The sequence below is a fragment of the Solanum tuberosum genome, unplaced genomic scaffold (genome assembly GCF_000226075.1).
Source record: "Solanum tuberosum cultivar DM 1-3 516 R44 unplaced genomic scaffold, SolTub_3.0 scf00309, whole genome shotgun sequence".
In the NCBI taxonomy this organism is placed as follows: Eukaryota; Viridiplantae; Streptophyta; class Magnoliopsida; order Solanales; family Solanaceae; genus Solanum; species Solanum tuberosum.
Window position 1 is genome coordinate 482,786 of NW_006239232.1, and position 12,321 is coordinate 495,106.

The window sequence follows — 12,321 nt, forward strand, 5'->3', positions numbered from 1 at the left end:
CCAAGTATAATATATAATATTCAAGATTGGGACTTTCTTGAATATTATATATTATATTTATTATATAGTAGAACTTGGGCATAAACTCCCTTTTAAAATAATATAGAATATATATATATATCTCTCAAATGGAAAAGTCTCAATCAAGGAAGCAACATATATCATTTACAAATGACTTAAAAAGCATTAAAAATTACAATAATTACCAATTTAAAATATTTAAAAGCTATATAATAAAATAGGTTGACTCTCAGAATTCTGTCAGTCTCACATATATTGGGACAGAAGAAATGAAACATATTATTTTTAAATTACCAAAAAAGTATTATAAATAATAATAATTAACAACTTAAAATATCTGAAAGACATTTTAAAAGGGTTAATTTTGTAATTTTATCCATATCACATAAATTAGGACAAAGTGACCAGTAATGTACATTATTTCAAAGTTACATAAAAATATTATAAATCACAATAATTAATAACTTAAAACATTCTTTTTTTTAAAATTAAAATTTGGATGACTCTCCAAATTTCATTTGTGTCACATAAATTGAGACAACAAAAATAACATATATTGGGTCCATTTTAATTTATTTGTCTCTTTTTTTAGTTTTTTTTTTATATTTAAAAATTGCGTAAAAATACTATAAATCATGATAATTGACAACATAAAATATATTTTGAAAAATATACAAAATATTCCACTGATTCTTGAAGTGAATCTATCGTAAAAATACTATAAATCATGATAATTGACAACATAAAATATATTTTGAAAAATATACAAAATATTCCACTGATTCTTGAAGTGAATCTATCGTAAAAATACTATAAATCATGATAATTGACAACATAAAATATTTCAAAAATGTTGTATGTGGGTAGTCTTATTATGCCTTAAATAGCGTCAAAGAAAGTACAGGTTTGTGATAAAAAAACTTATTCATTTATCCACGCAAACAATCGCTTCAAAAACTCCGTTATTAGCCCCAAAACATACCATTTATATTATTGGGCCCGTGCATTATCTAGTAGTTTTATAAAGATTTGAGATAGGCTTCATCTTATATGTGTATTTTAACGTTCCCCTTTGTTTTTTATCATCTTTAGAAATTTCATAAAATTAAACATTTTTAATTCGAATCTTGATGTTGTTATTAATATTTAGTTTTATATTTTCTTGCGCAAAGAAAATCAAACTATTAGGGAGCGTATAAATTATATTTAGATAAGTTATATTGGAATTAACTATGATTTATGAACCTCCTACCTCCACGCTATCCAATCTTCACATTTATTTTCCAACCAAATTGGCGTAGCTTTCAGCAAACCTATTGTCATTGATTGTTGGTAGACCAAATTGAATATATACACTTTTACGTGGCTATATTATTAAATGTTCACTATTACTTTCACTTGATTTATTTGGTTTTATGCCAAACCTATGAAAATATCTATCTACTTTTTTTTTTCTCAGATTATTGATTATAGTAGATAGAGACATGGTTTTTTTTTCCCACGTGGTGTCCGATACTCAATTAAAGTGCGACTAAATTCAGATTTATGTCGAAAAGTCCCACAGGGGTAAATCATTCGCTAACAAAGGGGCAACTCCGTACCCAAGAGGATTCGAACGCGAAACCTCTTGATTAAGGATGAAGGAGTACTTACCACTCTACCACAACCCTTGTTAAGTAGATAAAGACATGTTATCGTCAAAGGTTATGGTGGAGATTAATTAGAATTAGTTTTGGATTAGAGTTCCGGTATGAAATTGTCTTAGTGAAGGCTTCATCCTAAAATGAAAATTTTCAATGAATTGAAATAACTCGAATTTCAAAATAAATATCGAACATCGATTACGAAAAAAAAAGAAACAAACGTAATTAAAAATATATCACACTTTGTTGCCATGATGTATATAGTTTCAAATATTATAATATCATATTTTCTACTAAGAAAATATTACAACCCTATCCTATTTCAATAGTATTTTGCTAGATTACGCATAAATATTCTTGTGATAATATATTTTACTTATTTATCAATAGTAGCGGAGGCAGAACTTTCACTAAAAAAGTTCAAGATATAAAAAGTTTAAAATTAAAGAGGTTCAACATCTATTATAATTTATATACACATAAAAAATATTTTTAACCATGGATAAATAGTATAATTTTCTGTTGAAGGGGATTCAAATGGACCCCTTGAACCCTTACTAACCCCGCCCCTACTTACGAAACAGTAGAAAATTTTTAGGAAGACATTTTATGTTTCAAACCAAACACACCCTATACAACAAAAAACATTGAAATTGAACACAAGTTAAAAAGACCCATGAAGTATAGTTTTCCCACAGAAATTTCATGAGCACAATATCAACGCAAACAAGGCATGAAATCATGAAGAGTTTGGAAGTTATTCCATCCAACTTATTTTATTCCGCATATCAAATAACCCCTTTAAGTCTAAAATGAGTGAAAAAATGTATAAGATAACAACACAATCACATCAAATTAATCGTTACACAAAATAAAAATTTAACTATATGATACAATAAAAATTAAAATAACATTATATTTAAACTAGCAACAGAAACGATTCATCACTTATGTAACACTAACATAACATGCATTTGTAGGTGCATTCTTAACCAAAAAACCACCAGCAAATTTTTGGTGGGAAAACAATACAATCACAAGAAGCGGCGTCGTTTCAACTGATGGATTCCCAAGCTGAACGTCGTTTTCGAACTATTCACAACCAACTCACTTCCACCGCCGCCGGCGATCAGGATCAACCGTCACTTCTCCGCCGTAGAAATGCCGCCGGCAAATTCTTCTCCGGTATTCTTTCCCACCCACTTTTTTAAAATGAGAATGCAGCTATATATTCATTCGTTTTATACTCTGTTTTTATGTTAGAAAATCTCTGTTTTGTTATTGTTGCTCTATGTAAAAATAGGTTTTTTTTTTTCCAGTGCTTAGGGAAAGGTTATGATATATCCTCGTTGTAAAAGTAGCTAACATATATTTCTTCTATCGTTACACAAATGATGCATATATACCTTTTGTCTAACAGAAGAGAAAAAATACTTTTAAAATTTATATTTTGATTCTTCTAGCAAAGTTGAGGGGTATATTTGATTCCTTTCATGGGTGACTTTTTCTGACTTCTTGATTCAACGGCTAATTTTGATGATCAATTTTTCTCACTCATTCTTGTAAATTTATCATAAATACTTCATTTTTTGTTATGAAGATACGAAAAAATAAATAACGATATAACCGCACAAACACTAGATTTGAAGTTTTCTTACTTTTTTCCATTCATATTTCTTTTTTTTATTTCTTAATATTTTCACACACTAAAGAATGAAAATAGATTTATAAGCGAGATAGTAAAACTCAAATTAGCCGTCGAATAAAAAAGGTAAAAAAAGTTCACCTGAAAATATAAGTGAACATATCCCTGAATTTTGCTAGAAGGATCAAATATATTTCTACATGGATATGAATTTTTCTAAAGAAAAAATCAATTTCAAAATATTTTTTCTACTTCTGTTAAACAGAAATGGTATATCTGATCTCAACTGAAAAGAGAAGAAAAAGAACAAGTCTCATAGTTCTTCAGGTGCACCTATTTTCTCTTGTGTGACTAAACTGACTATAAATGTGGCAAAAAATAAAACAAGCTAAATCTCCGGATATGCTGTAATATCAAATTAATCATCAAAAAGATTTGGATACAACAAAAATAATGCAATCTTTAGTTGAGATTGACATACACATACTCTTACACTCCATGTTTAGCATGTGTTGTATCCGCGTTTAAAACTGAGATCCAACATAAACAGACATCTTTGATTCATCGACATTGACAATATCTTGGTCTGATCTCCATTTTACTTATTGGCAGCATGTTAGTTTCAGCTTATTACTTGGTGATCAAACTAACTTGTTTTCGGTTTGTTTGCTAATTATTGAACTCTCACTAGAGCAAGGATTTAGTAATGCGCTCCCTGAGGAACTGAAGACAGGAAAATGGAATGTGTACAGGTTAAAACAGTTAGTTCAAACTCTTCTATGTATTCTAAGGCACAACTGAGCTTTAATTCTTTTAAATGCAGATCTTCTCGCTCTCCATTGAAGCTTGTTAGTAGATTTGCAGATCATCCTGATATTGGTACCTTACATGACAATTTTGTGTGAGCAACCAATCTTGCCTGATCGACTCCCCATTTTCTAATAACTTTCAAAGAAAATTCACCACAATTTGAATTGTTCTTTTAATCTTTTTTTTTGGTTTTGATTTGTTTGTCTGGTTAGGCGCTCGGTTAAGGCGTCTCCAGACTGCAAATACTTAGGATCACGAGTTCGAGAAGATGGAACAGTAGGAGAGTATGTTAACCACCTTAAGCCTGTAATTTATCTTGAAGCCATACTCATCCAATGTAACATACTCTACAGGTACAAATGGATGACATACGGGGAGGCAGGTACTGCACGGTCAGCAATTGGTTCGGCACTAGTTTGTCATAAGATAACAAAGGTAACTTACTTTATCAGCATTTTAAATCATTTTGGAAGGCTTTCAGTTCTCTTTCTTAATTTCCTTGTTCAGTTTTAGGAAAAATTGAAGTAGATATTTTCTGTTTATATACTGATTATTTTGTTTCTTTCGCTTCTTGACAGGGATCTTGTGTTGGTTTGTATTTCATCAACCGACCAGAATGGCTGATAGTCGACCATGCCTGCTCTGCATATTCATATATTTCTGTTCCTTTATATGATTCTCTTGGTTGGTTTTCAGACATTATCGGGATAAAAGTCATTTAAGATCTTACCAACATTGCTAAAACTCCTAAGCAATAAAATTTGTAGGTCCAGAAGCTGTAAAATATATTGCAAACCATGCAGCAATTGAAGCTATATTTTGTGTGCCAGAAACAATAAATCATGTGAGTTTACTTTCAAGTTCTATTGAAATGACATGGGAGTGGAAGAAGAAAGCAGTTTCAATTATAGGCTTTAGAGAATTTTTGAGGTTAATTGTTCTTTTGCAGATAGAATATTGGAACACAATTTTTTTACTTGCTACAATTGTGGCATTTGGATTGAGAACCTGATGTTTCGGATCTACTTTCTACTGGCCATATTTTGTATATGTTCTTCCTGACCATTTAAAAGAGCCTAACTTCCCAACTTCATAGGTGGATTATATATTTTTAAAGAACTTTTAAAAACATCAACACTCTGGAATTTGGCTAGCATTACGCGGGGAAATAGAAAGAGATGTACTCGATAGATCATCTTTCTCTTCTCTACATTGCGTTCCTTGAAGTCACTGTTGAGGTTTTTATTTATGGCATTACTCTTCAAATTGCAGTTGCTTCGGTTCTTATCGGAGATTCCTTCACTGCATTTAATTGTGGTATGCAACACCGTCCCTTTATGGTGCATAACTATGATGTTGCCGATCTGCAGTTCATTTGACCTCATCTGGCTTGGGTATGGTGTAGGTAGTTGGAGCAGTAGATGGGAGAATTCCGTCACTTCCACCGTCATCTGGAGTGGAGATCATATCATATTCAAAACTACTTAGTCAGGTACATATACTCAAAGTTGTATTTTCATGGTATGAGCAGTTTTAGATTTTGTGCCGAGTAGGAATGAGAAGATGCACAGATGTGAACTTAGTATGCATGGTAGCTTTGTGCTGCATATGATCTTTCACATATCTCATTTAATGACATGGGTGGAGTTGCAAGATAAATATCCATAGGTGTAATTTCACTAGCAGCACTACTGTATTTGTACTTCACTACTTGATTGTTGAGGTTTCATAGTATTAGTGAATATTTTTCTTTCAGGGTCTCAGCAATCTTCAGCCCTTTTGCCCACCAAAACCTGAGGCTGTTGCTACGATATGCTATACGAGTGGTACTACTGGGACCCCAAAGGTACAGAAGATTATTATCTACTCAATTCTAAATGCTATTGCTTTTCAGAACTGAAGCAAATTGCATTTCTTTTACCAAAACTAATAGGGTGCTGTTTTGACCCATGCAAACCTGATTGCAAATGTTGCTGGTATGAGTATCGGCATCACACTGTACTCTTCAGATATGTGAGTACTAATTATTATAATACCAACCAAAAATCATCATGAATCGCCTTTTTATTAAAAAAAGTTCAGGAGTTAAACATCTCTTACATTCAGTTGAAACTTTCTATAGATTTTTCTGAAACTTTTATCTGAATATTAATAGTTACATCTCATATCTTCCGCTGGCACATATATATGAGAGGGCTATCCAAGTATTGCTGGTCTATTTTGGAGGAGCTTCTGGATTCTATCAGGGAGTATGCGACTTAAACTAGAATGCTTTCTGAATTTTCTTGTAGCAGTCATTTCATGAACCGTATTTGTCAAGTCTATGGATTATTCTAGCTCGGATGCATCCACAACTGTATATTATTCTTGTTGCTTAATATTTTCGACATGAATTTGTTCAAAAAATGGCTTGCTTGAAATCATGAAATACAACTAATACAACCATAGGAAGATATCACTGTGCAAGAGATTAACTTGTAAATCAACATTTAAGGGCAATGCCACAAAATTTAGTTGATGGAGGGAAAATGTTCACCTTCTAAGGTCAGGAGGTTTTGTTTGTTGCCAAATGACGATTAGGAGATATTATTTGGGAAAAAATTTGGAAGTTTTCAGAACTAATTGTCTACAATATTCTAAGCAATCTCTCCACATTTCTCTAAGGAAATACTGTGTTTAACTTTACTCTCCATTCAGGATAATCTGAAACTAGTGGATGATATAGCTGTATTAAGGCCCACTGTCTTTTGCAGCGTCCCTCGGTTATACAATAGATTATATGCCGGGTAATTGACTGGTGTTGATGCTGATTTGCTATTTGTGCTAATTTTAATTTTATGTGATCCTCAATTAACTTAGATGCTTCTTTTTGCAGCATTATGAATGCTGTGAAGACATCTGGCTCACTGAGAGAGAGGATATTTAATTCTGCTTATAATGCTAAGAAGCAAACAATTTTTGATGGTGAGGTATTTTTACCTCTATTGAGAAATAGATGGCTGCACCTGCACATCTTAGACCTCTATTTATATTGTTTGCATCATCTAATGTTTCTTTAGGATTTAAGATTGTTCCCATAGAGGTCTATTAGTATGGAGATGGGCGCATTTGTAGTTATGGTAAATAGAGGTCCAAGATGCGTAGCATGTTGAAAATTATGATTGCACAGAAGTGATAAGTCAGTGGACTCATGTTAAACCACTTGTAGTTTGACATAACCACAACGTTCTAGAAATGAAATAGTATGATCTAGGCAGCTTGTACTGAATGCTTCAGTCCTCAATTATACCAGTGAGATAATTCGTTTTTAATTAAAATGCTGCTTGATAGGTTTTGTTTTGGTTCTGATGTGTTATTCTATACAAACTAGCCCCTTTAGTACTTAGTTGATTTTGTGAGCAAATGTATCAAGTTCTTTGATATGGACGCTTGGCGTCTCCTCAACTGTAAATTCATTTCTCTCTGCTCGGTAAGATGGGAAAGGGGAACAAACAACAACAACTACACCTCAGTCCCAAACAAGTTGAGGTCGGCAATATGAATCCCCACTTTCATTTAAACTCATTTCACATCATCACCATACTAAATATAACAAAAATGAAAAACAACGGAACAAAAGGAAAGGACCATAACAGAATAGTGAGAAAGAATCAAACTCCTGAGGCTTTTTGTATGGACAGGGAAGCCACTCAAGGGGATCAAATGGTGGCCTCTCGTTGGAAAACTTTGCTGTAAACTGAAGACTCACTTGTGACTATTTTAAGAAAAGGGAAACTTAGAAAGTAAAGTACTTTAATGGACAGGAAAGCTGTTTTCTGTTCCTGAAATACTGCTCATTTGGTGGTATTCAGGTCTTTGTTTATGAGGTTGGGAATGGCGCGTGGCTTATATTTTCCTTAACTAGCTCGCAAAATAACAATTTATGCTTTCATGTTAGGGTGCGTTTTAGTTGGATTGCGGCTTTGGTGCATTTCTAATAGTATTGACCTTCCAAACAGCTCTGTAGGATTGACCTATGAAGAGAACGGAGACACATGATCTCTTTTTGCTGTGATATATTGTAGATTCATATTTACTTTTCCAGGAAAGAATCCATCCCCAATCTGGGATAGATTGGTATTCAACAAAATAAAAGCAAGGCTAGGAGGAAGAGTTCGCTTGATGGTCTCAGGAGCTTCACCATTATCTCCTGATGTTATGGACTTTTTGCGGATGTGAGTTGAACAAACTTCATTAAGTTTCATCAATTATGATCAATTTATGAACATAACTGAGATCAGATACTTCGATTTGTGTGAAATGAGTTGAGTAGTTTTATTGTTCAGATGCTTTGGTTGTCAAGTTATAGAAGGATATGGAATGACCGAAGCTTCTTGTCTTATAAGTAACATGGATCAGAGTGATATCTTATCTGGTCATGTGGGCTCTCCTAATCCTGCATGTGGTTAGTACGACTCCAAGCAAGTTCTTTTTTTCATTTGTCTTATGACTGGACAAGGACTAATTATGTTTTCATGTTTTAGAAATAAAGCTTGTTGATGTCCCTGATATGAACTATTCATCTGAAGATCAGCCTTATCCCCGTGGCGAGATTTGTGTAAGAGGCCCCATAGTGTTCCAGGGATACTACAAGGATGAAGTACAGACGTAAGGGCATTTCTTTAAGTTACTCAACCTTTTGTAGTTTGCATAAAAGCAGGGAACCGTCCAAGTTAAATTTTGAAATTATCCAATTACATTGTTCAGGCAAGAAATGATTGACAAAGATGGATGGCTTCACACCGGAGATATTGGAGCGTGGCTACCTGGGGGGCGCTTAAAGATAATTGATAGGTAAGAGGATAGCTAATAGTACTTGCCTTTCATAGAGGGATTATGAAGTAGTAGTAGTTTTTCTTCCTTTTTGTTGCAATCTTGTGTATGTTCGTTGAATATGGAGCATTAAATGAGATTGCTTCCTTGTAACTATAATCCATTTTACTGAAGTTGCACGGTATACGGAGATCATTGGCTACTTGTAGAAAGTTTTATCTTTTGCTATTTGTTTGCAGGAAGAAGAATATTTTCAAGTTGGCACAGGGAGAATATGTAGCTCCAGAAAAAATTGAGAATGTTTATGCAAATAGCAAGTATGTTGCACAGTGCTTTATACATGGTAAGATATGGTGTCACAGAAAATCCTTCTCCCCACACCCACCCCTCCCTCATGTACGACGCCTTTAAAAGACCTACTGTACTGTTGTCTTCTTTGTCAGGTGACAGCCTGAATTCCTCTCTGGTAGCCATAGTCTGTGTGGACCCAGACATGTTGAAAACATGGGCTATAAATGAAGGCATCAAGGTGACACCCTGAATTCTTCTTACATCTTCAACCTGCTCTCATGAAAAAATGCAAGGATTTTACGCTATTTGGTTATGTTGTATCAGTTGTCATAAAGGGAAAGAGATGATAAATATCAGAACAATATTCATCATAACATAAGGTGGCTGAAAAATATAAGGGATCCAAAATATCATTTTCCTTATGATCATAATTGCATCCCTTTTATTTTGGCTCTAGTTTCTTTTCTTTCCGCAATCGTACATGACATTTGAAATGTAACAAATATGCTTTCACTTGTGTAGCATAGGCAGTCAGGACATAATCTCGAATCTGAAAATTCAATGTATTATCTTTCCTTATGAAATGTTCCTATGGTCATAAAGAGTACCAAACTTCATTTATGAAAATTGTGAAGTTCTCATTAGATTTATATGAAGCATTGTAGAGTAAGAAGCAGAGAGATAGCTTTTCTTTCAAAATGTGAAGAGAATTATAAGTATTAGTTAGTATTGTACGTGATTATATTTATCTTGGCGAGAGCAGAATAAAGACGTGAAACAGCTCTGCACTGATCCAAGAGCGAAAGCTGCAATATTGGAAGACATGGATACTGTTGGAAAGGAAGCACAGGTAATTTGAATTCCCCTGCAATGACCTTCTGTTTTCAACATGTTTCTCATGGCAAACACTTTGCAGTTGAGAGGTTTCGAATTTGCTAAAGCTATCACTTTGGTGTTTGAGCCTTTTACAATGGAGAATGATCTGCTTACTCCGACTTACAAGGTAAGTGTTGTTCCGCGATTATTAGACAACTAGAGAAAGTCTCCATTGTTCAAATCCTTTTCTTGTCCTTGTTTCAGATAAAAAGGCCACAAGCAAGAATATACTTTGCTAAAGAAATAGCAAACATGTATGCAGAACTCTCAGAATCCAATTCCTCTCCAAATAAAATCTTGTGAAAGGCAAAAATAGTATATTGTGGTCTTATGCTGTTGAAATATTGTCCATCCATCTCACAATGAACTTATATATTTAAGTAGTTAATATTGACAATGTGTAAAACATATTCTTCTGTAGAACCAAAAATACATTTTGAAAAGCTTTCAATTATATTTATTTTGTTCGAGCTGAAAACAATAGATTTTATCGTTCGTACCAATTTGTGTACACCCCACCCTCAGCATGCCATCCATTATGTTGTTCTCCTTTTACTATCTTTACTGTTATTAATAATTTGCAGAAGATCTTCCTACATATAACACCCTGTATGTATGGTTGTTATCCAATATTTCATAACATAGTGTTGAACTGTATTATGCTCAGCTATTTGCGAATATAATGTTTGAATAGATTATATTGTTTGATGTGAATTAGTAACATATTTAATTTTGGTTTATATTTGTAGAATAAATTTACTAAAATCCTTTAACTATTCTAAATATTGAATTTTATGGACAACTAGAAGCAACAAGCAAATTCATTTATCATACTCTTAACAAAAATATTACTCCCTCCGTCCCATTTTATATGATGTACTTTGATTTGGCACAAACTTTAAGAAAAATGGAAAGACTTTTAAAACTTGTGGTCCAAAATGAATGATAGAAATTTGTGTGGTTGTAAATCATTTCATTAAGGGTAAAAAAGACATTTTATAGGCAAATTGTTACTTAAAATAGAAATGTGTCATTCTTTTTGGGACTGACTAAAAAGGAAAGTAAGTCATATAAATTGGGACAGAGGGAGTATGTATTTTTACTGATCTGTTATATTTTCAAGTCTCTTATTTCCCATGTATAGCAGCAATGTAAAATTTTAGAAAGAAAAATGAAAGCAATTTTTTTTACCATGTGATACTGCTAAATTCTGTTATAACATAAAAATACAAAAAATTCCTTTTTTAAGCCCATTGATTCTTTTATATACACAAAGAAAAAAAAAAATCCTTCCGTTTTTTCAGATAATGCAGAAGAAAGACTGTGTTATAGAGGTGTGAGGAAGACGTCATGGGAAAAGTGCACGGCAGAGATTAGAGATCCCAATCAGAGGATAAGCCGTTAGCTTGGAACTTTCAAAACACCGGAGAAAGCTGCAAGGGCTTATGATGCGGCGACAAGGTTGTTTCTAGGCTAGAAGGCGTCACTAATTTTTCTGAGGATAACCCTCCAAAACACAAAAGATTATCTCAAGTTTGGGAGGATAGGATTGGAATAGTTATTATTATCCAATCCTTTTTGAGTGGTGTTTTGGAGGTTATCCTCTGGAAATTAGTGACGGTCAAACAACCTCGTCGCAACATCGTAAGCCTTAACAGCTTTATCCGGCATATTGAAAGTCCCAAGCCAGGGATTTCTCCTCTGGCTGGAATCTCTGATCTCAACCGCGTACTTTTCCCATAACGTCTTCCTCACACCCCTATAATGTACCTCATGTCGAGTTTCTTTTGCATCTTATGAAAAGGAAATAATTTTTTTTAATATATTTTTTTTATATAGAAGAATAAGTGAGTAAAAACAGAAGGAGAAGAGTGGTTTATATAGCTGTCTCTCAAGGGAAATTTATGTGGTCCATTTAATTACAATTCTTTTAAATCCGAAAAATGACTTACATTTCAACTTCAACATTTATTAGATTAGATATACGTATTAAAGAAATATTTTTTTATTTATGTTAAAAAATCTGAATAATAATGTAAAATAGATAATATAAGATTTATTTATTAATGTTACAGAATCTGGATAATAATGTATTATAGATATTATAAGATATTTTTATTTATGTAACATAATCTGAACAATAATGTATATAGATAATATAGCTCACTAGTAAATTCAGGGGATAAAAAGTTAAAACATGATATTTGAGGGGTGGGGGGGGGG

General features: G+C 33.1%; 1 protein-coding gene across 1 annotated transcript; it reads left to right on the plus strand.

The window, feature by feature from the left end:
- The first annotated feature begins 2,656 nt into the window (after positions 1-2,656).
- Positions 2,657-10,576, plus strand: LOC102590588 (long chain acyl-CoA synthetase 6, peroxisomal-like). Its single transcript, XM_006359844.2, has 23 exons — positions 2,657-2,849; positions 4,001-4,061; positions 4,133-4,210; positions 4,332-4,403; positions 4,473-4,554; positions 4,698-4,803; positions 4,887-4,963; positions 5,392-5,436; positions 5,525-5,611; positions 5,876-5,965; positions 6,053-6,132; positions 6,275-6,368; positions 6,817-6,905; positions 6,995-7,083; positions 8,204-8,333; positions 8,445-8,563; positions 8,643-8,766; positions 8,866-8,952; positions 9,171-9,274; positions 9,375-9,460; positions 9,986-10,072; positions 10,139-10,225; positions 10,303-10,576. The coding sequence occupies exons 1-23, from the start codon at positions 2,726-2,728 to the stop codon at positions 10,399-10,401; spliced, it is 2,097 nt and encodes a 698-aa protein (XP_006359906.1). The 5' UTR covers positions 2,657-2,725; the 3' UTR covers positions 10,402-10,576.
- Positions 10,577-12,321: the final 1,745 nt, after the last annotated feature.